This window comes from Miniopterus schreibersii (assembly GCF_964146895.1).
Source record: "Miniopterus schreibersii genome assembly, chromosome: 15".
Taxonomy (NCBI): domain Eukaryota; kingdom Metazoa; phylum Chordata; class Mammalia; order Chiroptera; family Miniopteridae; genus Miniopterus; species Miniopterus schreibersii.
The window spans coordinates 45341177-45364678 of record NC_138115.1 but is presented as its reverse complement, the minus strand read 5'-3'; the positions used below and the strand labels follow the sequence as shown (position 1 = coordinate 45364678).

The window sequence follows — 23502 nt, the reverse complement described above, 5'->3', positions numbered from 1 at the left end:
GTTGACAACCCTGTCCAAGTGTGCAGCTTAGCAGTGAGCAGATTCTGAGCATAGGCACAGTGGCAAAGAACAGTGTAACAGCCGCTGGTCAATTCCATTTGGTGGCAGCGCAGTAGCAGCAAAGAAAATCCCCTAACAGCTCCACGTGTATCCAGCTTTCGGAAAGGAAAGATTTAAAAATCAATAAACGGATTTTTTTTTTTTTAAAAATGCAAGGGTTTGAGTTTCTTGGAACTGCTCTACACCCAACAACGACAGAACAAAAAAACATATGGAAATATGGTAGTAGTGTGAACGCAGGAGTGACACGATGTCACTTTTCAAGGGAAAGATGTGACCCCAAGACCAATCTGTCGCCATCTGAAGTCATAATAATATAAAAGAATCAGCTGTTTCCCAAAGTGTCAAGCCACACGATTGCAGACATGTCCCCGACTGGATCAGAAATGAATGGAGACACCGACACCGTCACAGAAACGCCCACCAGGAGCCCGACCCTGCACGCGCCTCAGGTTGCGGGAGCAGCCATCCCTGTTGACTCACTCCCGCACCTCGCCTCCCCTCCCCCCCAGGTTCTAGAAAATTGTCATCTTTATCTTTGTAGAGAATCTAAGATAATAAAAGACTAAAAAGATGTCTGGAAATATGTTGTATAGAAAAATTAACTCTCAGCTTAAAATAACATTCAAAAAGGCACTTCATCCTGTAGGAAAGGTTCCGGGCTGGGTCAGCTGCTCCGACTGGGATAGACGGGGACGGGTTGTCTGCTCAGAAGGGAGACAGTTGGAAGGAAGTCTGGTAGGTATCAAGCTTTTTTTTTCCATTTTTTTCTTTTTGGTATGTTTTAAGAAAAGCAAATCCAGGAAAATGCATGTCCCCTTATGAAATTCGTTAAAAGAGTTCATTTTAAAATAGTTGTTTCTGTTTTTAAAAAATAAAACAGGTAGGTATGGCCACAGTCACCCCGTGGCCCGGAGCACGGAGCGTCCTTGCTTCTGGCTCCTGGGGCGCGGCGGCCAGGCAGGTCCCCAGGCGGGGGGCCGAGAGCGCAGGCGGGAGGCGCGGGCAGGGCCGGGGCTACCTGTTGCAGAGCCTGTGCAGCACGCTGTACACGTCATCCTCCCGGCTCAGGCCCTCGAAGAAGGGGATGAGGTCCAGCAGCTCCGTGTCCGTCATGTCATCGAACCAGGACTGCACAGGCACCTGGACGACAGGGAGTGCGGAGGGCAGCAGCTCTGCATCCAGGGCCCGGCTGCTCCTAGCCTGACTGGCCCCCCCACCCCGTTTTTAAATATGTTTTTTTAAAATTGATTTCAGAGACAGGAAGGGAAGGAGAGAGGGATAGAAACATCCATGATGAGAGTCACTGATCTGCTGCCTCCTGCACGCCCCCTACCGGGGATCGAGCCCGCAACCCGGGCACGTGCCCTGACCGGGAACGGAGCGGTGACCTCCTGGTTCATGGGTTAATGCTCAACCACTGAACCACCCCAGCCAGTCTTTCCCCTCCCTCCTTTAAAAAATATTGTTTTTATTGATTTCAGAGAGAGGAAGGGAGAGGAACAGAGAGATAGAAACATGGGTGAGTGAGAAACATCGATGGGCTGCCTCCTGCATGTGCCCTGACCGGGAATCGAACTGTGACCTCCCGATTCCACACTAACTGAATCTAGTATGAACTCATTTTTACATTATAAGGGGAGACACCAAGTTCTGGGCTCAAGAAAAGGACCCAGTGTGGGCTCCTGCTGATTCTGAGAAGCGGAGCTGGGGAGGGAGCCTCCTCTCCAGGGAAAGCCGCCCGAGCTGGGTGAGGGCCTGGTGTGGCAGCTACTGTGGAGGGTCAGCAGTCAGCACTGGGCCTGGCTGATCCCGCTTCCCTGGACACGTGGGGCAGGAGGTGTCTTGTTCTGAGAGTCATGCTGCACCCAGTGAGCAGACATATCGCTGCCACACTCCAGGGAGTTTTATGTAGGAAATGTTCCCATTGTATAATTTTACACATCATTACGAGGCAGTAAAGCCTGGCAGCCTTATCTGAAGACCTTATTAAGGTGTCTTATTCATTCTTGTTTACGAAATACTTCTGGCCCTGGCCGGTGTGGCTCAGCTGGTTGTCATCCCACGCACCCAGAGGCTGCCAGTTAGATTCTGGTCAGGGCACATGCCCGGGTTGTGGGCTCGATCCCCAGTAGGCAGCATGCAGGAGGCAGCCAGTCAGTGGTACCCTCTCACATCGATGTTTCTCTCCCTTCCTCTCTCTCTAAAATCAGTAATAAAGACATATTAAAAAAGGAAAGAAATACTTCTGCTGAAGATGTCACCCAGCCTTCTGAGTCTACAGGGGTCTAAGTCCTGGGCAGCAGCCAGCTCCAGGAGGTTCGTGACAGAACCCTTCTCAGTGCTCGTACCAAAAATGCTAAGATGATACAGGCTCACTGAGCTCTTACCCATCGCGAGCACTGTTAAGTAAGCGCCCTTCCCCTACCACCGCACCACCCTCCAGCAAGCCTACGAGATCAGCACTCTTCATCTCGGGAGCTACTTACTGCATTCTCCGGGTGGAAGATGTAGGAGGCCGGAGAATTGTCCACGATGATCACCTTGCTCAGCTCCCGGCCAAGGCGACTCAGGTCCTTCACGTAGTTCCCTCGATGGAAAACACAGGATTCTCGGAAGAGCCGGGCCCGGAACACACCCCAGCGGTCCAGCAGGTCAGCCACAGGGTCTGCATACTAGAAAGCAGGGGCTGCAATGAAGGCTGGGCGCCTGAGAGCCTGGAAGCCCTGACCCACTGCAGCGAGATGCAGCTCACTTTTCTCGAAAGGGATTTAAATCAGCAGCTGTTTTAGGATCCCAGTTATCTTCCCATGGATTCTTCCACTTCTCTCACTTCTCACATCCATCAGGAATTCTCATAAATTTCCCTGCCTCTCTATTACACGGTCACGACACTTGTCCAGTCCTCTGATCTCGGCCTGGGATGGTGGGTGCGCCTCTAGAATCTCGCTCTCCCCTTGGTCTCCTTTCCAGCCACTCACTTGCAATGAGGCCCACGCTTCTTGGTGCCGCACCCCGTTATGGCTGCAGCTGTGTGATTTTTGCCCCATCTCGAATCACTTGAGCCACACTGGCTTTGAACATGGTGAGAACCAGTGTTCCCTCTGCATCTAACAGTCTCTCCCCAGCCCTCTGCATGAACCTCTCCTGTATCTCATCTCTTAGGCCTTGGTGTCCCTTATCCACCTAGAGTCCTCCTGCACCTTCCTTTTAGGATATCACTCTACCGCCTCACAGTAATTCCCTGCACAGTTCACCACCACGTGGGATTACTTTATTTTCTCTTCACTTGCCAGGGCCCAGGCCTTGCCTGTCGTGTTCACCAGGACACCCCCAGCACTTTGCAGTGCCTACCCCATGCAGGGGCTCGGCAAATACTAATTTCAACACGGAACAACGAAGGAGCAGACTTTGAATTGGGCTTGCGTGGCACTAGGCCACACTGCCCCCTAGAGGTGCTATAGGCAATGGGGCCTGACCAGCCGCTGACTGTCTCAGGATGGGGCCCAGACACATTTACTTGGATCCTGGGAGTTCATGGGAGTCTGAGCCCTGCTTGCAGTTGGGGATCATCCTGCTTGGCCCCCTCTCAGGGCCTGGGGAATTCTGCCCCAAACAGGCTGAAATGGTAAAGAAATAAAGGCATCATCCCTGAGGGAAAATCTTCATAAATGAAAATATCTAAAAGACTGGGCCAGATTGAGTGGCTGGAGCTAGAGGCAAGAGTGGTGGTTCTAACCCCGATGTGAGAGGCAAAAGCCAGGTGTCACCAGGGGCTCAGCGACTCTGTCCCAGAGGCAAAAAGTAACCAAGGCTGGTGGTGCTGGGAGGCCAGCAGAGGAAGGCACGGCAGCCCGAGTGTGGAGCAGGTGCCAGCAGGGCTACAGGGCCACACGCAGCAGCTCCAATGCCATGCCAAGCGCTCCTCTCTCCAGAGACATCCTGAGGCGGAGTCCAGGAGCAGGCTGTACTTCCTGCTGACCAGGGGGCGAAAGCTCAGGGCACTGTAGCTTTCTGCTGGCAAGGCAGCCAAGCACCACGTGGGCGGGTTCTAGGGAGCTCACTCTACGTGGAAAAGATTAATTTCCTCATAACCATTAACAATGGTGGTGGCAAACATCTTTTAAGGGAGTGTCCAAGTCTAGGGTCTCCAGGCCTTGGAGATGAATTAGGGGAATGCAAGCTTCCTGAGGACTGGGACTTCGTCTCTAGTTCTCTGCTGTATCTCCAGGGCCTAGGATAGTGCCTGGAACACTGTAGGGACTAAGTAAATATTTGTAGGGTGAATGAGTGAATGGAGGAAACTAAGATGAGGACACAGCTATTGAAGGGCTCTGACAGCTCAGGGTTCCTGGTGGCCCCTGGGCAGTAGGCCAGGAGGTCACTGCACCAACAGTGCTGGCTGGGAGATGAGCCCGGAGCCAAGCACTGGGGAGTGCCACCTGTCAGCACAACCCGTGCATCAGGGAAGGATGAGGCTGGAAGGCCGAGCCAGGCTGGAGGAGCAGCGAGAGCAGGGTGCAGAGACAGATGGAGGGGCAGGTGGGAGCAGTCCAGGAAAAGACTGAGCAAGGATGATGCTGGGGACAATGCCAAGGAGGAGTGTTTTCAATTTTGCCAAAGAAAAAATAGCTCACAGTCAACCGGCACCAGTGCGACCTTCCTGCTTACCATTTCTTTGGTTATCACTCCGGGCCCTCAGCACCCCAGAGCACTGGCAGGAGAGCCATGGACACTGTAATGCAATCAGTGGTACCATTCATCGGAAAGAGTGCACTGAGGAAGATTATGTCTTCCCTGAGGCCACGGTCTTGATTTAGCATGCACGAGTGAGGCCCAGATTTTGGATTCTATCTCTGCCAGCTCATGCTTTAAGGCCTGGCAAGGAGCCTGGCAGAATGTTGTACAGGTAAGTTTCTCCCTCACCTTGGCCATGACAGAGAGATGGCCCAAACCAGGAGCACCCAGGCGGGCAAAGCAGCACGTCTGGGAACCTGGAGTAAGAGGCCCTGACATACAGAGACACAGAGGAGGGAGCCATCTGGATATAGGACATGGGGGAAGCAGCTGCAGGAGAGTCCTCGGAGCAGGTCTGAGACAGGAGCGTGGCTAACTCGGGCTCCACAAAGCTCATCACTGGGGCCACTTGGGGTCTCTGAGGTGCCCACAGAGACACTGGTGGTGCCACTAAGAAATGGATGGTGTTGGCCCCACCAGAGCCAAGGTGTGAGAGATGGTCATGGCGAGGATCTCCTCGGCGGAACGGGGGCCTGCCTGCCTGTCCCACAAGCACAGGCACTTCAGTGCACCTGTTATAGGATAGACTAAACCACACTGGGGGTCCCGTGACCCCGATAATTCCCTTAAACAGCGGGAGGGGGCAAAGAAGTCACTCTATTTGGTTAGAGCCAAGTAGACGCTGGGTCAGAGATTCATACCAAGCTACAGGGCCAAAACGTGTGGTTGTTTTATCATCATTACAATTATACAATGAACAAGGACACCAGGAGCACTCGCCGTGTGACTGCCCAGCACAGCGTCCGGAGCACAGGTATCCACGAGTATTTGCCGAACACGAGTCAGGCACCGTGCTAGGCCCTTTATGTGCGTTATTTTGATCCATCCCACGAGGTAAATGAAGTGATCCCCAATCAACAGAAGAAACTGAGGTGCGGAAATGAAGTAACTGGCCTGAGGTCACAGGACTCAGTGCAGTCAGTATTAACTGGGCCAGGCATGGGGGTGAGTCGCTGGCACTCACCTCTCCCCCAGACCCGTGTAACTAACCCGAGGGCACAGAGGCCTGGGCCTCTAGCATGTGGCTGCCAGTGAACAGGTGAGATGCAGACACCTTTCTTGGTTGCTCTGGACACATTTGTGATTTCCTGCTCTGTGGACAACCAGCTTCAGGCGGCTGCATGCAGCAACTTCATGGAGCATTTGCTCCAAGTGCTCCCTGTCACCATGGTAACCCAGAAGCCTTTCAGGCTGGCACTGTGCACATGGCCTGCATCCATCCCATCTGGGGTGGGAATGTGTCACCAAGAAACCACATTCCCCACCTTAACAAAGGGCTGTTTGACAGACGGGGGGGGGCGGTGGGAGTGGAGGGGTTGGGAGCTCGGGCCTGGGGGCAGGACTCACCTTGGCCAGGCTGGCAGTGAAGAGCACACACTCGAAGAGCTGCCCCATCCTCTGGAGGAACTCGTCCACGTGCGGCCGCTTCAGCACATACACCTGCAACGGCAGGAAGCAGCAGGCTGGTCAGTTAGAGCAGGTACTGGGGATGGGCGGGGGCCCAAACACCAGCGCAGGAGGATTCCCGAAATGGTTCCCACCTCCTGCCCCTGGGGTCCACGTGTGGTATGAAGACCCAGGTTTTATGAGGGGCTCGGTACTCCGATGTGGCACTTCAGGCCAGGCACACCCTCTGATTGGGCTCCGGGTCTGAGTTCGGTGCAGATGCTCCTCCCAAGGGAGAAAGGAAAGCTGAGCAGGGCCCTGAGGGCCCTGGAATTTTCAGAACCAGGGAGTGGAAGGATCGAGCCCTGTTTGTGAGAAACGACTCATTCATTTCACGTGTGTGTCTCTGCACATGCTCTGGGTCAGGCTCCATGTGGACACAGGCCATGGTGGACCTCCTAGGCGCCCTTTGGGAGGTACAGGCCTGCCCGGCAGGTTGGGACTGCTCTGCTGGTTCTCCGATGGGGACACTTTCCTTGCTGGGAAGGCCTGCTGAGGAAGCACCTTGCTCGTGGGCGTGGGAAGGCACCGTGGACATCACAGAGGGCACTGTGCTTGGGCTTGGTACAGAAATGAGAACTTCGGGGATGTGAAGCCAGCTGAATCCCAGGCCCCAGACACAGAGCAATCAGAAGGGGACACTGAGCAGAGGCAAGCAAAGCGTTTTCTAGAGGGGCGGGGCTCTGTGCTCCTGACTGGGGAGCCTGAACAAATCTGAGGAAACGGGGAGATGGGCGAGAAGGCAAAGCTGGTGAACCAAGATAGAGGAGGTAGGAGGAGGGAAGAACTAATTAAAACTTGAATAAATTCCAGTAGAAATTAGCCGCTTCCCTAAAATACATCCAGCTTGTTAAAATTCAGTTCAGTTCGAGTTCACTGAGCCTCAGCTCTGTGCTCAGCTGCAGCAGCTACAAAGAGGGGTACAATGCAGGCCTTGCCCTTAAAGAGCTCACACTCTAGAGCAGACACACACATTTCTCGAAGTAAACATGCATAGTAAGAGTTATCGCAGAGGGGTAAATTAAGGACAATCAACTCCCCTCTCAAGGGGAGGGAGTCACAGAAGGTAATATTTGTCCTGGAACCTGAAGGATGAATTGGAGTTCACCAGGCCAGTGAGGGTAAGTGAGCTCCCTGTAGGAAACAGTATAAACATGAGACCTGGACTGAAAATACTTGGGGTGTTAGAGAATGGCCAGAGCTCTGGGTGACCAGCCCTTCAGAGAAAACCATCGAAGAGGGGAGATGGGGGACAGGAGAAGTGGCTAAAGACCAAGTGTGAGAGACAGGTGGGAGTGAGTATGCGGGGCCGAGAATGGCAGATGGAGCAGGTCAGATCCCTACAGGAGGAGTAACAGAGGGGAGACAGGGGGCTCTGTACCACACAGACGAATTCTCTAGAGCCAGGACTTGGTGAGAAATGCGCGGCCGACCAAAAGAGTAAAGGAGCATGGGTCTGTGGCCGAAGGTGCGGCGAGGGCCAAAGGAGCAGAAAGGCCTGGGGTGGGTGCCAACAGGGCTCTGCAGAGCTGGGAGGATGGCTGGGGCTAGGGGCAGGGCCTATGGCTGCAGCAGCTCTAGGAGCTCACTTTGTCCATGAGACTCTTGGTGCAGAAAATGGTGTGGCCCGCGGTCCTCAGTCTCCCTGGGAATACGCTTGGAAAGCAAGCTCTGCTACATGCAAAGAGTGGGAGACTGATCTGGGAACTCTGGTGCTGGTGCCTCTGGCAGAGAGGAGGGTCCTGGGCCCGGATGCCGGCGTCCAGGCCCGCGTCCCCGTGCAAGTAACCGAGAATAGGCCCATCGGGACCTGCACAGCCTATCCTGGATTACTTGAACGAGGCCACGGCCTTCGCCAGGGCTTTGGTCCTCTCTTGGCACCTGTGGCTTCATTCCCTCAGGAGAGAGTTTTTGATCCCAGCCCTGGTGCCCTGGGGTATCACAGAACAGTCTGGAGGGAGGCTGAGGGAGCTGGGTTGGCTCCTTCAAGAATGGTCTGGCCATAGCGGGTCAGGCCCCCAGGGTCATGCTCACAGTCAAGAGGTATTAATTTCCCTCCTAATTCTTGCCATGCCAGTGGGCAGCCTCTCCTTTGCCTCATTACTTTGTAACATGAGCCAAGATAATAAATGCAGAAGCCTTAACTGCTTCTCAGATGCTAAGTTAATTCAGTTGATGCTTTTGCAAATGTTAAATGCCCAAGTGCCTGCCATTTTGGCTCCCTGGTGGCTTTTAAAAGCATGGAGTGTGGAGATGCTAGGGACAGAGCTGTCTTTTCCAGGGTTGGTTTCCTGGCAGGATCTCCTGGCAGGGCAGGAGCCTGGAAGTCTCATTTTAATTCTTCATGTTGCATGACCTTGAAACAGCACTTTCTCTGGCTAAGTCTCAGTTTCCCCATCTGGACAGTGAGGTGGCCAGACAAGCTGATCTCTAAGGCCTTGGCAGTTCTGACACCCTCCACTCAAGGACCAGTGACTACTGAAATCGTTAAGGAAAGACATCCTGTTATGGCTCAAGCACCAAGAGAGATTTCCCTTCCTGGGATATAAACCTATTGGTTCAATCAGTCCAGAGGCCCACTTTTAAGTCCGTGGGGTTGACAGGAAGATGGTCAGATCATCCTTGTGGGAAACCTGACAAAGGCTCCCTCGTTCCACAGCCCCCAAGGCTACTTTTCCTACAGTGTTTCCAGTATGTTCTTTCCAGAGGAGCTTCATGCAGATAAGAGGGGAAAAAAAAAAAATCAGAACAGAGATGCATGCCAGCTGACTAGGTTTATCTTTATTCAACGCTGCCTGCTGGTCCAAAAACTCACACCCTTCTCCCTCCCTCTCTGGGTTGGGTTTTTGCTAAAGATTCACTGGACGACATGCTGCAGGAGAGACTAGATCAGGCTGCAGTGGCTGGCACTGGAAATGGACACTTTTTCCTGAGAATCCACCCTATGTGGTTGACATGTGGCCTTTTCCTGTTGCCTGCTAGGAGAGGAGCCGAGAGCAATTACGTGAGGAAGTTAATCAGACCATCAAGCTAGAGCAGTGGGGGATATGGAAACTTCTAAAAGTCTGCATCAAATCAAAGAACTATTTGAACTTGCAACCACATCTAATATTTATAATTTCCCTTATAAACTCAGTATAAGACAAGTTCACGAGTGAAAAAAAAGCAGAAAACCATTGTATTTATTTTACAAAGTGTGCAACCTTTTGATTCTGTAGTAAGAGCATTACTGAAATGGGAATTTAGAAATAAAGTTCAGAAGAAATGTAATTACTAAGAAAATGCTAAGGGAAACACAGTTTTAGCTTTGATTTCTTACCTGATGTATAGTTCCATCGATTTCAACCGGAACAATAAAATCAGCATTACTAATAGGCTAGAGAGAAAAGAAACTATGATTAATACATCTGGAAGGATGAAATAAAATTGAAAATTTTAGCAAGAAAAAAGCTTGCCTGTACCAATGTTTTTATTATTGGAAAAAACAGTTCAGAAGATGTTGAAGCGTGCCTGGGTTCCTTAAAATAAGCACAAGCAGGAAAGCGTATTATTTCTTTCCCCTGAATATCGTTACATTTTCAGCATCTTGGTCCAACCTCTTTATCACCTGCCTTTCCCTCAACCACAAAGGGTGGGGCAGCCTGGCCAGGGAATGGGGAGCCTCAGAAACTCCAGCTCTAGACTAAAGCCAGGATAACAGGGAACCACTGTTGGCCATCAGGGGGAAGTGATGAGAACCCAACAGTCCCAGAGGACAGTGCTACGTGGAGGGCAATAACTATTACTAAACCCACAAGTGCCAGCTGCCCTGTGATGGGCAGGAGATGCTCAGCTCATGGACACAAAGCAGGGCCAAGGACTTGTGAGGTCAGAGGCCACACACCATGACTTTGGGCAGGCTCTTCTCTCTGGACCTCGGTTTCTCCTCTCTTCCATAGCTACTGTGATGAATGTTCATAGCTCCATCCAGTCCTGAGCATCAGGGATTTCAGGCCTCCCTCGCCTGCTCTGGTCTAAGCCACACTCACAAACTGCTGGATATTTAAAATAAGGCTGACAATATTAATGACATTGAACATTCAAATATGACTCTTCAGCCAGGAGCCCTCAGTAACCTTGGGCGGTCTGGCCAGGGTTGCCCACACTCCCAGAGCTGCTTGGGGGGAAGCTGTCTATGATGTGATGGCAACTGACCCCTGCTCTAAAGGGCTTCCCTCCAGAGAGACTTGAAAAAGTTCTGAGCAACTTGCTCCCCGGGGAGGAGGAAGGCTTCCAGTGCCTCTCGGAGCTGAGCTGGGCCATGAGGCCTCATGGAAGGGCTCTGGAGGTACCGGGAGATGAGGTGATACCACAAGCCCCAGTGGCCGGACAGGCCATTTCTCACTGCTAAAGGTAAATATGGGCCCTCCTCCACTCTTCCAAAGGACTCAGAGACAAGCCCCTGGCCCTGACCTGTCAAGGAAGGCCTCTGTTTAGTGGGAACACAAGGAGAACATTTTTTGGCATTAAGGTCTGCAGGTGAATTTGATGGCTCTTGGCTCCCCACACAACCATTGAGGAACATCCCCCTGGTTCACATGAGACACGTGCCCCATCATGGATGGTTCCTCCATGTCTCCCAGTGAAGCAGGGGAGCCCTAGGATTCGGATACAAAGAGGAACGCGTTCTAACTGGCCAGCGATAGCAGAGGGGGCTCCACTGCTAGAAATACCCCGAGGTAAACAGGGCCAGGACCTCAAACACCACTTCTTCCCCCTAGCACATCAACCCCCCATTTCCAAACCTTCTCATCATTGGCCTCTTTGAAATAATTTATTCCATTTCAAAAAAATGGAAAATGGTTAATGAGCTCATTTCTTCATGGTATAATTACAGCTGTTCTCGCACAGAGGTCCTCTGGTGATTTGTAATTAATTTTTGCTCTTGTTCCCGCAGGGAGATGGACAGTGAGGAAGGTGATGGAATTTAGACTTCCTGACGCTCACTCACCTCGACGTCACAGAAGCCCCGAGCGCGGCAGGGGGAAAGTCGTGCAGGGGGGTACTCATTTAGCTGGGAAGCTTCTAAAATCCCTAGCAACCTCTTGTTATGAAAATGGTCAAGATAAATGGCTGAATCTGTTCAGATGCGGTAATTCTGGAAGCCTTCTTCAAGTGTGGACCTCTTTCAAAAACTGGCCTGGGAAAACTTCCAGGAGAGCAGGTTGCTCTGGCAGTGCCTCCCGGCCCCTCCCAACGACACATATGGCCCTCTGGTTACCTTGACAAATATACAGTAGTGTCCTGGGGCATCGGTGCACTGCCTGCCTTGTGCCACCTGAAAAGTGCTTCTGCAGGGGTTAAAATGCTGGAAACGCAAACCTCATAATAAGAGTGAGGGCTCAGTGATACTGGCAGCCGAGCATTCCCCCCGAAACCAATCATGTTAATATTCAACTACCTGAGTTACTGTTCACCTGAGTTAATAAAAAACTGTTACTGGGACTTCTTCATGAGCAATGAAGTTGCACACTAACAACCGTAAGCTTCCATCCAACTGCGACCGAAGCACAGAGATCACTGATGGCTTTTATGTTGATTTACCTTGAAGGAGCTGTGCACCAATGTTTCGTCTAAATCAATGACCACGCATTTCTTTCCATAGTCAAGCACTGTCACCTCGGGAAGGAGGTATTTAGCTGGTGGCTAAAGGAAAGAAATAATCATTATTATTATTGATAATAATAAATAAAAGACAAACCAGTCCTCTTGTTATTGTATTATACTATGTCAGTGAGGTTAAAAACGAAACCAAACATTTAAATGCCTGGCCAAGCACATCATGGAATTTTATAGTTTGCAACCAAAATTTTACTAAATACTGCGCCATTGTCTGAATGGCTACGATGAGGGCTGAGGCTTGGGAACCAGACAAACCTGGGTTTGAACATCAGCTCTGATTCTTTCTTGGCTGTAAGTTGGGATAATAATATCTATCCTGAAAGGCTGTCAATGTCTGCATTCTGCCTGGTGCACGCACATATAGTGGTTATTGTTATTATTAAAATGGGCTACATAGTAATGAATGTTTAATTATAACAGCTACTCTAACTATGCAGGCCCATTTCCTGGGGTCATGTTTTATCTGAAATTCACTGTGGTACATAAATATATTTCAGAGCTATATTGGAACCACAGTATTTTATTTTTAAGGGATTGAAATTTTCAAAAACTTGAAGGGAAACTATAGAACCACAAGCAAAATGCAATCCAAAGTGACCTCCAATAATAGGAAACAAATAAAACTGGTCCATGTTCAGCGCCAGGCCTGTGCCTGCCCTACTGAGCCATAACAGTGGGTAAATGTGGCATTTTCACCTCTTGGACTCTGTCTTGGGAAGTTATACTTTAATCAACATGCTGCATGTTAACTGGAAAATCTATTTATATATCTATGTCTTTGTAGTAGCTGACTCTACCTTGTGATCAAAAGGTCATAAAGAATTAATAAAACACTAGATATCTTCAGACCACCTCATTCTTGATTTAGAGTATTTATGTCTTTGGACCTTGTTTCATTTTAAGAAATGACTTGAAGTATTTTAGTTTACTTTGCGGCATAGTCAGTATCTAATGTTAACAAGCGAATTCTCCAAGCTCTAAGAAGATCAAGCTCTATTCAATATTTAATACAAAACAAAACACAAGAAAATATCTGTCCCTAGCCACTGAGAATGAACAATTAGTTTATCAAATAAAACAAGAAAGAAATGGAATCAAGACGTATTCCCTTTTAAATGGCTATTTTTTGGGTCTAAACTCTGAACCTTAGTCAAGGATCTCGAGTTAGTTTTGGACTTTAGCTGGTTCAATAGTGACGGTAACGCCAGTGGTCAGCAGGTTAGGTAAATCTGGTGGGGAAGGGCTGTGCAGGGCTGACCAGGATGAGGCTATGGGTGTTGCTCATCCTAGAGGGGCTCTCTCTAGTGAGTGTGGGTGCTTCACCTCCTCCCACATCATCTAGAAGAAGCCTTTATGGCCTCCCAGCTCCCCAGGCAATGTCCCTAACCTTACAGCACTGGGGAGAGATGTGCCTTAGACCTGGGCCATGGGATTCAGGGTCCCGGGAAGGACAGTGTCATATATGGGGTGTCTCCCCAAAATGTATACGCATGTTTTTTGATAGCTCAATTGGCGTTTCTTTCTTTTCAGATTTAACCCACTGGAATTAATAACTATTCAAAGTGTGTATACATTTTTGGGGGACACCTTGTATTATAAATCATCAAGCCATCAGGTTATTAATAAAATTAAAATAAACTTGCATGAACTTTTCTATCAAAAAGTGCTTTAAAAAGGCAGGATATGATAAAGTCTCTAAGTGAACATCAGGATTTGGGTTATTTCTATTGTTTGGGCCATAACAAAAAGCATGCTTGAGACTAGAATAAAATTAGTTTTAACGTCTTATTATACAGTTCTGTAAAGAACACAGACATGAAAACACAACCATTCTCTTTTCCATGCCCCCCATTTCTTTTCCCAGATGTTTCCCTTTTGAGTTTGGTGTCTGTCCATCCAGTCCTTTCTCTATGCATTTATACACTAAAATAACATTTTAACTTTGTGTAATTGCTAGCCTGGAAAGTAAGGATCCAGAAATTCTATCCCTCGCATATCTGAAAACACCAAAGATCTGCCAAAAGGGGCTCAGTTATTTTCCAAACCCAAGAATAAAAGTTACTTTCTTAGCACATTTAACTCACACTTTACCAGCACTCTCTGAGTTAACAGAGACTGAAATGCCTCACTGTACTTCTCTGAGGGAAAAGCAAGAAGGGTGTTAGGCAAGCTATTGATTTAGCGTTTGTGCTGCAGAGGACAAGGCCAGGCGGGGGGCGGCAGATTCCGTGAATCCCTAGTCTGTGCCTAAACGCACACAGCTTCGCTGAGAGCCAGGCTTTGGATGCATGCACACTGTCCAGGCCACTGTAAGGGTTCTTCTGGACAGCTGTGTCCTTGGAACATGCAAGGACACTGCACACATGCAATAGTGCTTTGCTGCGTCAATGGATCTGTTCGGGTGATGCTTCAATCATTTTTTCTTTCTTTTATTGTTCAAAGATGCCTCAATCATTAACTAAAAAATGTGCTGAAGCAAATTTTCTCTCCTTCATAAAACCGAAGAGCAAGAGAAACACTGTATCAAGACGAGCACTGCAGGGGGCTGGGGGGGTGAGGATGGAGGGGGGGGGAGACGAGAAAGCATGTGGCGGGAGGGGGGAGGAGGAAGGGACCGTGACTTGCCATCCAAGGTTTGGGAGTTCTCTTCCTGGGAGTAGGTCTCAAATTTCCTGTCCTTGGTGGTGGACTTGCAGCCATGAATAGTTAACTCTATAGCTCCTTTCTTTAGTGTACCCACCCCATGTGCCCTCACAGATCTTACGGATGTAGCACCTGTTCTTGGTACAGTAAGACCTCGATATAATGGGCTAATTCAGGTGAGGGGGTGTCCCTTAAAGCCCAAAGTCTGTTATATAATAAAGTAGGTTTTCCGAATGCGTATGTTAAAAAATTGACAAGGTAGTTTACCTGTTTTTACTTATGTAGACACGCTTGTGTAATTAAAATTAAGTATGTATGAGAAGTTTAATTTCACAGAAGAGTTTTCTATATGTATTACTGTAATTTTAAATTTATACTGAATAGGTCTAGTAAATGTGTGCATTCGCCAGTCACAGAGAGTAAACACATGCACACGGCTGGGGCTTAGCGCTCCTCTGAACAGCGGCCGGCAGGTGTTATAACAGACAAAAGTGCTGTGGAGGCGGTGGGGGGGAGGTAGAAGTGGCGGGGGGGCGGTCATTGGGGGGGAAAAGGGGACATCTGTAATATTTTCAACAATAAAGATTAAGAAAAAAACTGCTGCAGAAAGTCACACCACGAGCAACAGAACCAATTACCTCCCACAATACGGTGTGATTGCTGTAGATATGTAAGATTTATTTATGTCCATGAAATTTCTACAGTGTTTTTTTCCAACATATGACCTAGTCACTAAATTTGTTAAAAACAACAGTGAATTAATAACAAAAAATAACCTGTTAATTTAATTATAAGCAAATCTTGGTTAAAAGCATTTTAAAATTAGCAGGGTGTTAATTTTCACATTTGACATAGGACCGGAAATTTTGTCCGTTAAATCCTGTCTGCTCAATCGAGGTCCGTAAAATCAAGGGTTTACTGTACATTAGACCTCAGGCTCTCATATGTAAGAGGCAGTCAGTAGTATATTAATCTAGCACTGGGCTAAATTATACAAGAAATCTTTTCCCCCTTGGCCATTTATTCTAGGCGTCTAGAATGAGTCTAGGTTTTTGGTTAAAGGATCTTTCTCAGCAGAGTTTTTACCCTGACAAGTGTTTGATTCAGCACCTAACTTTATACAGAGCAGTGAATTAACTTTGAGAAAAAACAGTGCTATTGGAGCCTCAGAGGTAGGGGGAGAGATGCCAACTGTCACCTGTTTACTATAAGTACCTTTGCAGAAAGAATACAGTATATGAAACTGCATTTTATGATGGCTATAAAGAGACCTCTGGTTATCAATCCCACTGGGGATTAATAATATGTGAAAAAATCCAAGGAAAGATAGAAGAACAGATCTGAATCCTACTCAACACTGAATAAGCAGTCATGCTGCCTTACCAATCTTTTTGATTAGTTTTCCTAACAATGCCCAACCCCCCAGTTACGCTGGCAGAGTCAGAATCACCCCACAAACCCTTGCAACTTACTAATAAATGGAGAGTTAAAAGTTCTGAGAAAAATGAAATGATCAGAAACATTTTGGGCAATTTTTAAGTGACATGCATCACCAAATGTAGAGTCAACCCATACTAGTGAAATCCATTCCTTTCAAATGTAGGATTGCTGTATCTCTTGGATGAGCCCAGAAAATAGGGGGAAAAGTCCAAGGAAAAATAGAGAACAGATTTGAATCAGACTATTTGAAGAAGAGAATCTTTTGGATTAAAATATCAATTTATGGACACCTTCCAAAACCTAGTCCTCTAAGGTCACAGGACCACTAGGAAGGTCCTGTTTGATATGGGCATCTCAACAGTAAGTTTCTTTCGAGAGTCAGTCACTGGAATGGCCTCAGGCCACATAACTCTGCTGGTCAAGCAAGAGGAAGTAGAAGAGCAGTGGGGGCAGTGGATGCCTGAGGGGTGGCTGGTCCAGGCCTGTGCTGGGGTCACACACTGGTATAGCTATTCTCCCAAATCCCAGGGCCGAAGACAGAAGTGGGTGGCCCAAGGGAAGCCTAGCTGGGCAGAGTTACAGCCCATCAGCCTGTGGGAGTGGGGTGGGCCCTGCAAGTTCAAGGTATATACAGTTGGGCTGATTTTCTGATCTCGGGGCCACAGCCAAGCTACCGACACTGGTGAACAAGTGAGAAATGGTCCTCTCACCTGGGGCATGGGCTTGGTGAGCCCAGTTCCACCGGGACAGTTCCTGCTGCAAAGAACCATGTCTGGGCAAAAGTGTGTTTTCCCAGTCTGTGGAGTTGGGGCTAAGGTGCCGGGTGGTGGGCTGCAGCAAGCCGCCTTAGCTAATCCAGGAAGGTGAGAATCTGGTTAGGAGACACTGGCTGCCCTGCTTTTCCTGCAGAAGGGAGCTCTCTCTGTAAAGGACTTACTGTTCACAGTGTAAAAGGTAGCCTTGCCCGGCCAGTGTGGTTCAGTGGTTGAGCGTTGCCCCACGAACCTGGAAGTCACGGTCCGATTCCCGGTCAGGGCACAGGCCTGGGTTGTGGGCTCCATCCCCAGTAGGCGGTGTGCAGGAGGCAGCCGATCAATGACTCTCTCTCATCATTGATGTTTCTATCTCTCTCTCCCTCTCCCTTCCTCTCTGAAATCAATAAAAACATATTAATAAAATAAAAAAATAAAAGGCAGCCTTATTTTTCTTTTTAACAGTGCAGAGCTGTTTATACCACACAATAAAACGCAACATAAGCAAGGACATTGATAAAAATATTTTATGTTAGTAGGCCCAAAGCTGCAAGACTCTACAAATGTTGAAATAAAAGTGAAGAAATATACATACACTTGGTATGGGAATGACCTGCCTCTGGTCACCCTGAGGAAAAAGAAAAAAAAAAAAGTCATTGTCAGGTTTGAAGAGAAGAACATATACTCTAAAAAAACTGCAAAGCACTTGTAAGTATATAGCAGGCATATAATTCCCATTCTCTGTACCCTGGTGGTCTTTAATAGACACGAGGAACCCTGAGATTTTCCACAGTCAGGGCCCTGCGCTCCACCATTCCTCCCAGACGCCCCCTCCCCTGACCATCCAGGCTGGGTTCCTGAGGCTCATTAATCCTCTTGTTTATTTGAATAGTGCCTCCCTTACTTCCAGAAATTTAATCCTTAATTAAAAATTAAAAATGAAACCCCATACTCTACTTTGATCCATGACTCCCTCTAATAACTGGCTCGTTTCTCCTTTTAAGTAAGTTTTCCCTAAGAAGACTAAGACTTAAGTCTATACAAATAGGCAGGGGAAGGAAGACCAGTTCGTCAGATTACCAGGAGCTCCCTGGCCACTCGTGGTCCTCTTCCAGGGAGGACCGGACAGAGGGGATGAGGCGAGGAACAAGAAATGCCCTTTGAGGCCACAGACGTGGGACAGCTTTCCCTTTAAGGGGCACAGAACCTGTATTCACAGGGAGTGTTAAGAAAATTCAGGTCCCAAGGAAGAGCATCAATCATTTCCTCAGCCTTGAATGCCCATCAATGCCCATTGTTCCAAACATGGTTGATGGAAACACTTCCTTTTGGCATCACTAAGAAATGCTAATAAAAGAACACATTTCTCTCCATTGAGCATTTCCACTTTCTGTGCGTCTTCCGTTTTAGATGGTGGGATGGGAGGCGACAGATAGCAGCATGGCTCCTGATAAGGACGTGCTCCATTTCATGGTCTCCCACACTAAGCGATTCGTGAAAAGTGTAACCATCTTTTATTAAGGGGGGTTTGGTGACGGTTCTCACGGAAAGGGGCCAAACCTGAATATGGACAGTGGCAGATGGCTGGCACCTTTCTGAGCTCTGCTCTGACTCCAAGAACCATTTAGCAGCTTCTTGATTGTCTCCAGACCCCAGTTGTCCCCTCTGCGGTGTAACAGCAACTATTATTTCCTCTTGAGAATCTTGATGGCTCCTTCCTTTTGTCGGGACACTCGGGGCTCGTCGTAAGGATTCTAAACGGTCTCTTGCTATTATTACTCAAGGTAGAGCTGTGCTGCTCTTCAACACGTTGGCACCATCGAATCAAATCTCAGTTTTTAAGAATTTATATAGAGGAGTCCATTTCAGAAGCTCTTAAATGATACTGTTCCCAGCATCTGGACCTGGGAGATTTTAACCAGACGCTCACAAGCCCTCACACGTTGGGTCACTGTGGAGGAGGGTTTCTCAACCCCAGCACTGCTGACATTCTGTCTTGGATATTGTGGGATGTTTAACAGCACCCCTGGCCTCTACCCACTAGATACCAGTAGGACCTCCAGGAGTGACCATCGCAAATGCCCTCAGATGTTGCCAAATGTTCCGCAGGGGGCAAAACTGCCTTCAGTTGAGAACACTGCACTAGCGGGACACTGCACACAGCTCCCCGCACAGGTACATCTTCAATGAGATGAGTGCCTCAGTGATGAGACAGGTAGCAGCGACATCTGAAGGGCTTGACCAAACCCACACTGGGACCAAAGGTGCTATTCTAGACAGATATTTGGGCTTGAAAATTACCCCCGTTTACATGTACGTGCGCGCGCGCGCACACGGGGTATTCACGTAACAGTGAGTGTCCAGAAACCTTGTTCACTCTGTCCTCGCCCTTAGAGGTCCCTCCTCAGTCTCTGCCACTGGGGTCCTCTAGATGCTGACTCCTCCCAGCCTCTGGCCAGGGGCTGCACACATTTATTTTGGGCAACCAGCCTGCAGGCCCAGGGTGTAACTGGATGGTGGCAATGGCTGCCACCCCAGGCCACTCCTGCCGAAGCATTTCTCCAGGCCTAAGTACACGCGGGTGGATGGAACCCCAGGGGCCATCTATGGCGTCCTGTCCACAGCCTTGCGTCTCCCTCTGGCATGCTGAGCTCCAAGAGCAGGGAGAGCTGAGGAGTCGGCAGAAGAGACAGGCCTAGAATCTGCTTCCACATCGAATGGGCCTGGGCTTTGTGTTCCAGGTGTCCTGAGCAAGCGGAGAGCAAAGGGCAGAGGGGCCTCCCTGGGAATTAGCTGGTCCACTTGGGCATGGGCTCCTTCTAAGGGGTCTGGTCTCACAGATGGAAGAGTGGAGTGTTATGCAAATGATGTATTACTCAGAGTTAACTTCATTCTTGAAAAGGCCATTCTGACAAATGTTAACTGGGGGAAGTCCATGAATGAACACTAAGTCCAGGTGGGCTCAGCTCTGCCAGAGAACTGTCTTTCTGTCTTTAAAGGCCTTTACTTGCTGCTGACACACACAGCTAAATACTCTGGGAAGCCTTCCAGGGATGCAACACCATTTTTCCATGTCATTGCCTCTCGGCAGAAACTATTTTAGAATAACTTTTACTATGACAGCAGTGATTCTTCTCTTTTTCAAATTCTCTACAGGTCTACAGCACAAACTGTTTTCCCTTCACTAATGGCTATTTTCCAACAGCAATGATTTTTAAATTGGGGGAGGGAGAGTATAAGGAAAGCATACTGAGGATATCATATCAGAATCTGGAGCTGCAATATGGTTTACAGTGGAATGTCGCCACTCAAATTTCACTGATATATTTTTCTATACCAGTGGAGAGTAGGTTTAATAACTGTTAAGGCAAGTCATCTTTCATTATCCCCCCCTCAAATTTCTCAGCTATTCTTAGACATTTTTCTTCTCTATACAAGTCTTCCTATCCGGAAACACAGCACATTTCTCCATAAATAAGAGCTGCCATATCGAAATTTCTTAATGATTCGAACTTTTTTGTAGTGTTTTGGGTTTTCTATATAAATAATCATGTCACCTGCAAATAAAACTAATTTTGTATCTTTCCCATATTTGTACCAGTTGTTTTATTTTCTTGTCTTATTACATCAGCCAGATACTGCCAATGATTTTCCTATGTTGTTTACTGTTTATTTTTAGAAGATAGCTTTTTATCATGTTTAAATGCCTTTCTTCTATGTATTTGGCTATACTATTGATTGGCATATAAAGGTTTATGGCTATTATTTACTTCATGTATTAGACCTTTTATCATTATAAAATGTCCTGCCCTCTCCTATTTAATGCTTTTGGCCTTAAATTCTGTTTTGTCTGATATTCACACCGCCACTTTTGCTTTTTATTTGATCTGCTCTGTACATTTTACCCATCTCTTTATTTCCCACCTTAAAAAAAAAATCACTGTATGTTAGATACTGGGTCAAAAACTATTCTGTAATATTAGCACAGTTTACCAATTAATTCCAGTTTTCTTTATGGCCACATGGTAGGATTACATTTCTATGCCCTTTGAATTGCCTTGGCCAATAAAAAGTAAGTTGAAACGAGGCATGTTATTTTTTTTCCCCTCCTAATTACGGCATAACAAACATTTATTGTATCTTGTTTTATTGTTAAAGTAATTGGCTTAAGGTCACATGAGAAGTAACTGGTATGGCCAGGACACAAGCTGAGCCCCACATTCTTGGCCCCCACATTATTCTGTCTTAGCTCAGTGTTTAACCCACAGGAACGAGGCATCTTACGTCTGAGTGGAAACTCGAAGAGCCAGTGTGACCACCACATTCCCTCTTCCGTGCTGTGACAATCATGGAAGCAGAGATGGGCCTTTCTCAGTCTAGGTCCATGAGTGAGCATAAGACAGAGTTATACAATCTAATAATGATAGTTATTAGTCACATGAGACTATTGTAAAATGTGGCTAGTCCAAATCAAGATGTGTTATAAATGTAAAACACACCAGATTTTGAAGAATTATAAGATAAAAAAATGTCAATTTTATCTCATTGATAATTTTTTCAATTGATTACATGTTGGAACAATATTTTGGATATACTGGGTTAAATAAAATATATTATTAAAATGAATTTGCCTTAAAACTATTTTAAAAAATGGGGCTACTAGAAAAGCTTAAGTCGTATGTGGCTCACATTATACTTCTATTGAACTGTGCCACAGAGCAGAAGGCCCAGCCAACCCATGACAAACATGCAGCAGGAGTGAAAAATAAATACTTTATTATTTTAAGTCTCTGGGGCTTCGGGGGATGTTACTGATGCAGCATAACTAAACCCTGGCTGACTAGTAAGTACATCTGCTCAGTAGTCACTCCTCTTTTTTGTGAAAAGGGCTCGGATTTTGTCTCAATTCTTCCCCTTTCGGGCCTCCCTTGCTGCTGGAGGGTAGCCATGTGACAAAGTTCTGGCCAATTAGACCTAAGCAGGAGTCTCCTGGGGTTTTCTGTGAAAGCCGTTACTCTCCATAAAAGGGACAGACATGGCTAGGCTCCTCCTCCGTCTGTGTTTCCCTTCAGTGTGGACATGAAGGTTGAGGCTTGTGATTTTGAGATAATCAACCACAAGCCCGAGGAAAAAGGCAAACATGCCGAGGACGCTGGAACAGAAAGATGAAAAGACAAAAGAACAGAAAGAGTCAGGGTCCCTGATGGCCTCATCAGGCACCTGAACTAATACCAACAATGACCAATCTCAGGCTTTTTATTCGACAAAAATAGTCCCTTATTTGTTTAAGCTATTATTTGTCAGTTTTCTTTTACTTGCTGCCAAAATCATTCCTATCTGATATAGGTATATTCTTGGAAACATATACGGCTGAATTTTTCAAGCCCATCTGATATAGTCTTGGTCTTTCATTAGGAGAATTTGGTTTATTAACCTTGGTTTTATGCCTACTCTTTATGTTACGTTTACTATTTATTATATGATTTGTCCCTTTTTTCCTTAATGACTTGTTCACACTTCTGTTTATTTCCCCTTTCACTCTCTGTGAATTCTGAGGATCTATTTTCTGACTGTGCTACTTGTTATATATAGTTCTATTCCTAATAGTGATATTTATTCCTACATTTTCTATAATTATATTGTAACAATATCAATCTCACCCAGGTTTTTCTGCCCCCTTCTCTGAGTCACTGTATGTCTGAAAGTGTACATCTTTTTCCTTAATTGATAAATGATATCTTGATCACATATAAAATTTTTGGTTTGTAATTCCTTTCTCTCAGTAGCCTATAAATATTTTTCATAGTCTTCTGGCTTTCAGTGTTGCTGATGGGAAGTCTAGTATAATTTCTCTCTCTTTCTCTCTCTGAAATAACTTGTTCTGGTAGTTTGTAACATTTTCTCTTTATACCTAAATTTCAGAATATAATTAGCATATATGTAGGCCTATGCTCCCTCTCTTGTCCCCACTAATCCTGCTGTAGATTTGGTACCTTTTCATTCTGCAAATTAAAGTTTTTTTCAGCTCAATGAAAATCTCTTCTATTATTTTTTCTCTTCCTAGAACTTCTATTAGTTGCACATTAGGTCTCCTAGTTGCCCCCCTCCCATTACCATCTCTATGTTTCCGGTCTGAATTATAAGATATTTCTTCCATTTGCTCTTCCAGAACATTAATTCAGTTCTCAGCAGTGACCATTCTCACTCTCTTTTCTCAGTTTGTTTACTGAATTTTTCTATTCAGAAATCATGGGATGTTTTTTAAGTTCTAAAAGTTACTTTTGCACTTAAAACTCAGTTCCTGAAATGGCATTTCCTGAGTTGAAGCTCTCTGTTAAAGCTCTCTCCTATCTCTTCCATTAGTTTTACCCCAATAGGAGGCTCATATTCTAATTTTTCCACTGGGACTTTCTCAGCAGTGGCAAATGAGGAAGCAGCGCAAGGCCCAGCAAAGAGTGACACTTTTATGGTCCAGCACAGCCCAATTAACAAACCACAGAGAGATGAAGAAAGACCCTGTACTATGGAGCTTGTCCAGGGCACAAGAACTGGGAGCAATTCAGCTCATTGATACAGCCCCTCCAAGGACTACGCACATACAGTGGACTCACAGGTTCCTGCTGGCTGGTGGGCTTCACAGGACTATACGTTTTATGCCTTTGTTCTAGGACTCCAAGAGAGACAAGCAATTTCCTGTGTTGGT

General features: G+C 47.0%; 1 protein-coding gene across 6 annotated transcripts in view; it reads right to left on the bottom strand.

Moving 5' to 3' along the window:
- The window catches only part of CTDSPL (CTD small phosphatase like), an 88717-nt gene continuing 65215 nt past the window's right edge, over positions 1-23502 (bottom strand). The window contains exons 3-9 of one of the 6 annotated variants that reach the window (XM_081159733.1): positions 17395-17427; positions 11887-11988; positions 9623-9679; positions 6205-6297; positions 2550-2735; positions 1082-1203; positions 1-155 (exon numbers count right to left, since the gene is read on the bottom strand). In XM_081159733.1, coding sequence (XP_081015859.1) covers positions 89-155; positions 1082-1203; positions 2550-2735; positions 6205-6297; positions 9623-9679; positions 11887-11988; positions 17395-17427 — 660 coding nt within the window. In that variant the 3' untranslated portion in view covers positions 1-88. Of the gene's footprint in view, positions 156-205; positions 1204-2549; positions 2736-6204; positions 6298-9622; positions 9680-9764; positions 9822-11563; positions 11687-11886; positions 11989-16984; positions 17197-17394; positions 17428-23502 lie in introns of those variants that run through there. The other 5 variants (XM_081159728.1, XM_081159729.1, XM_081159730.1 and 2 more) reach the window with 5 other exon arrangements.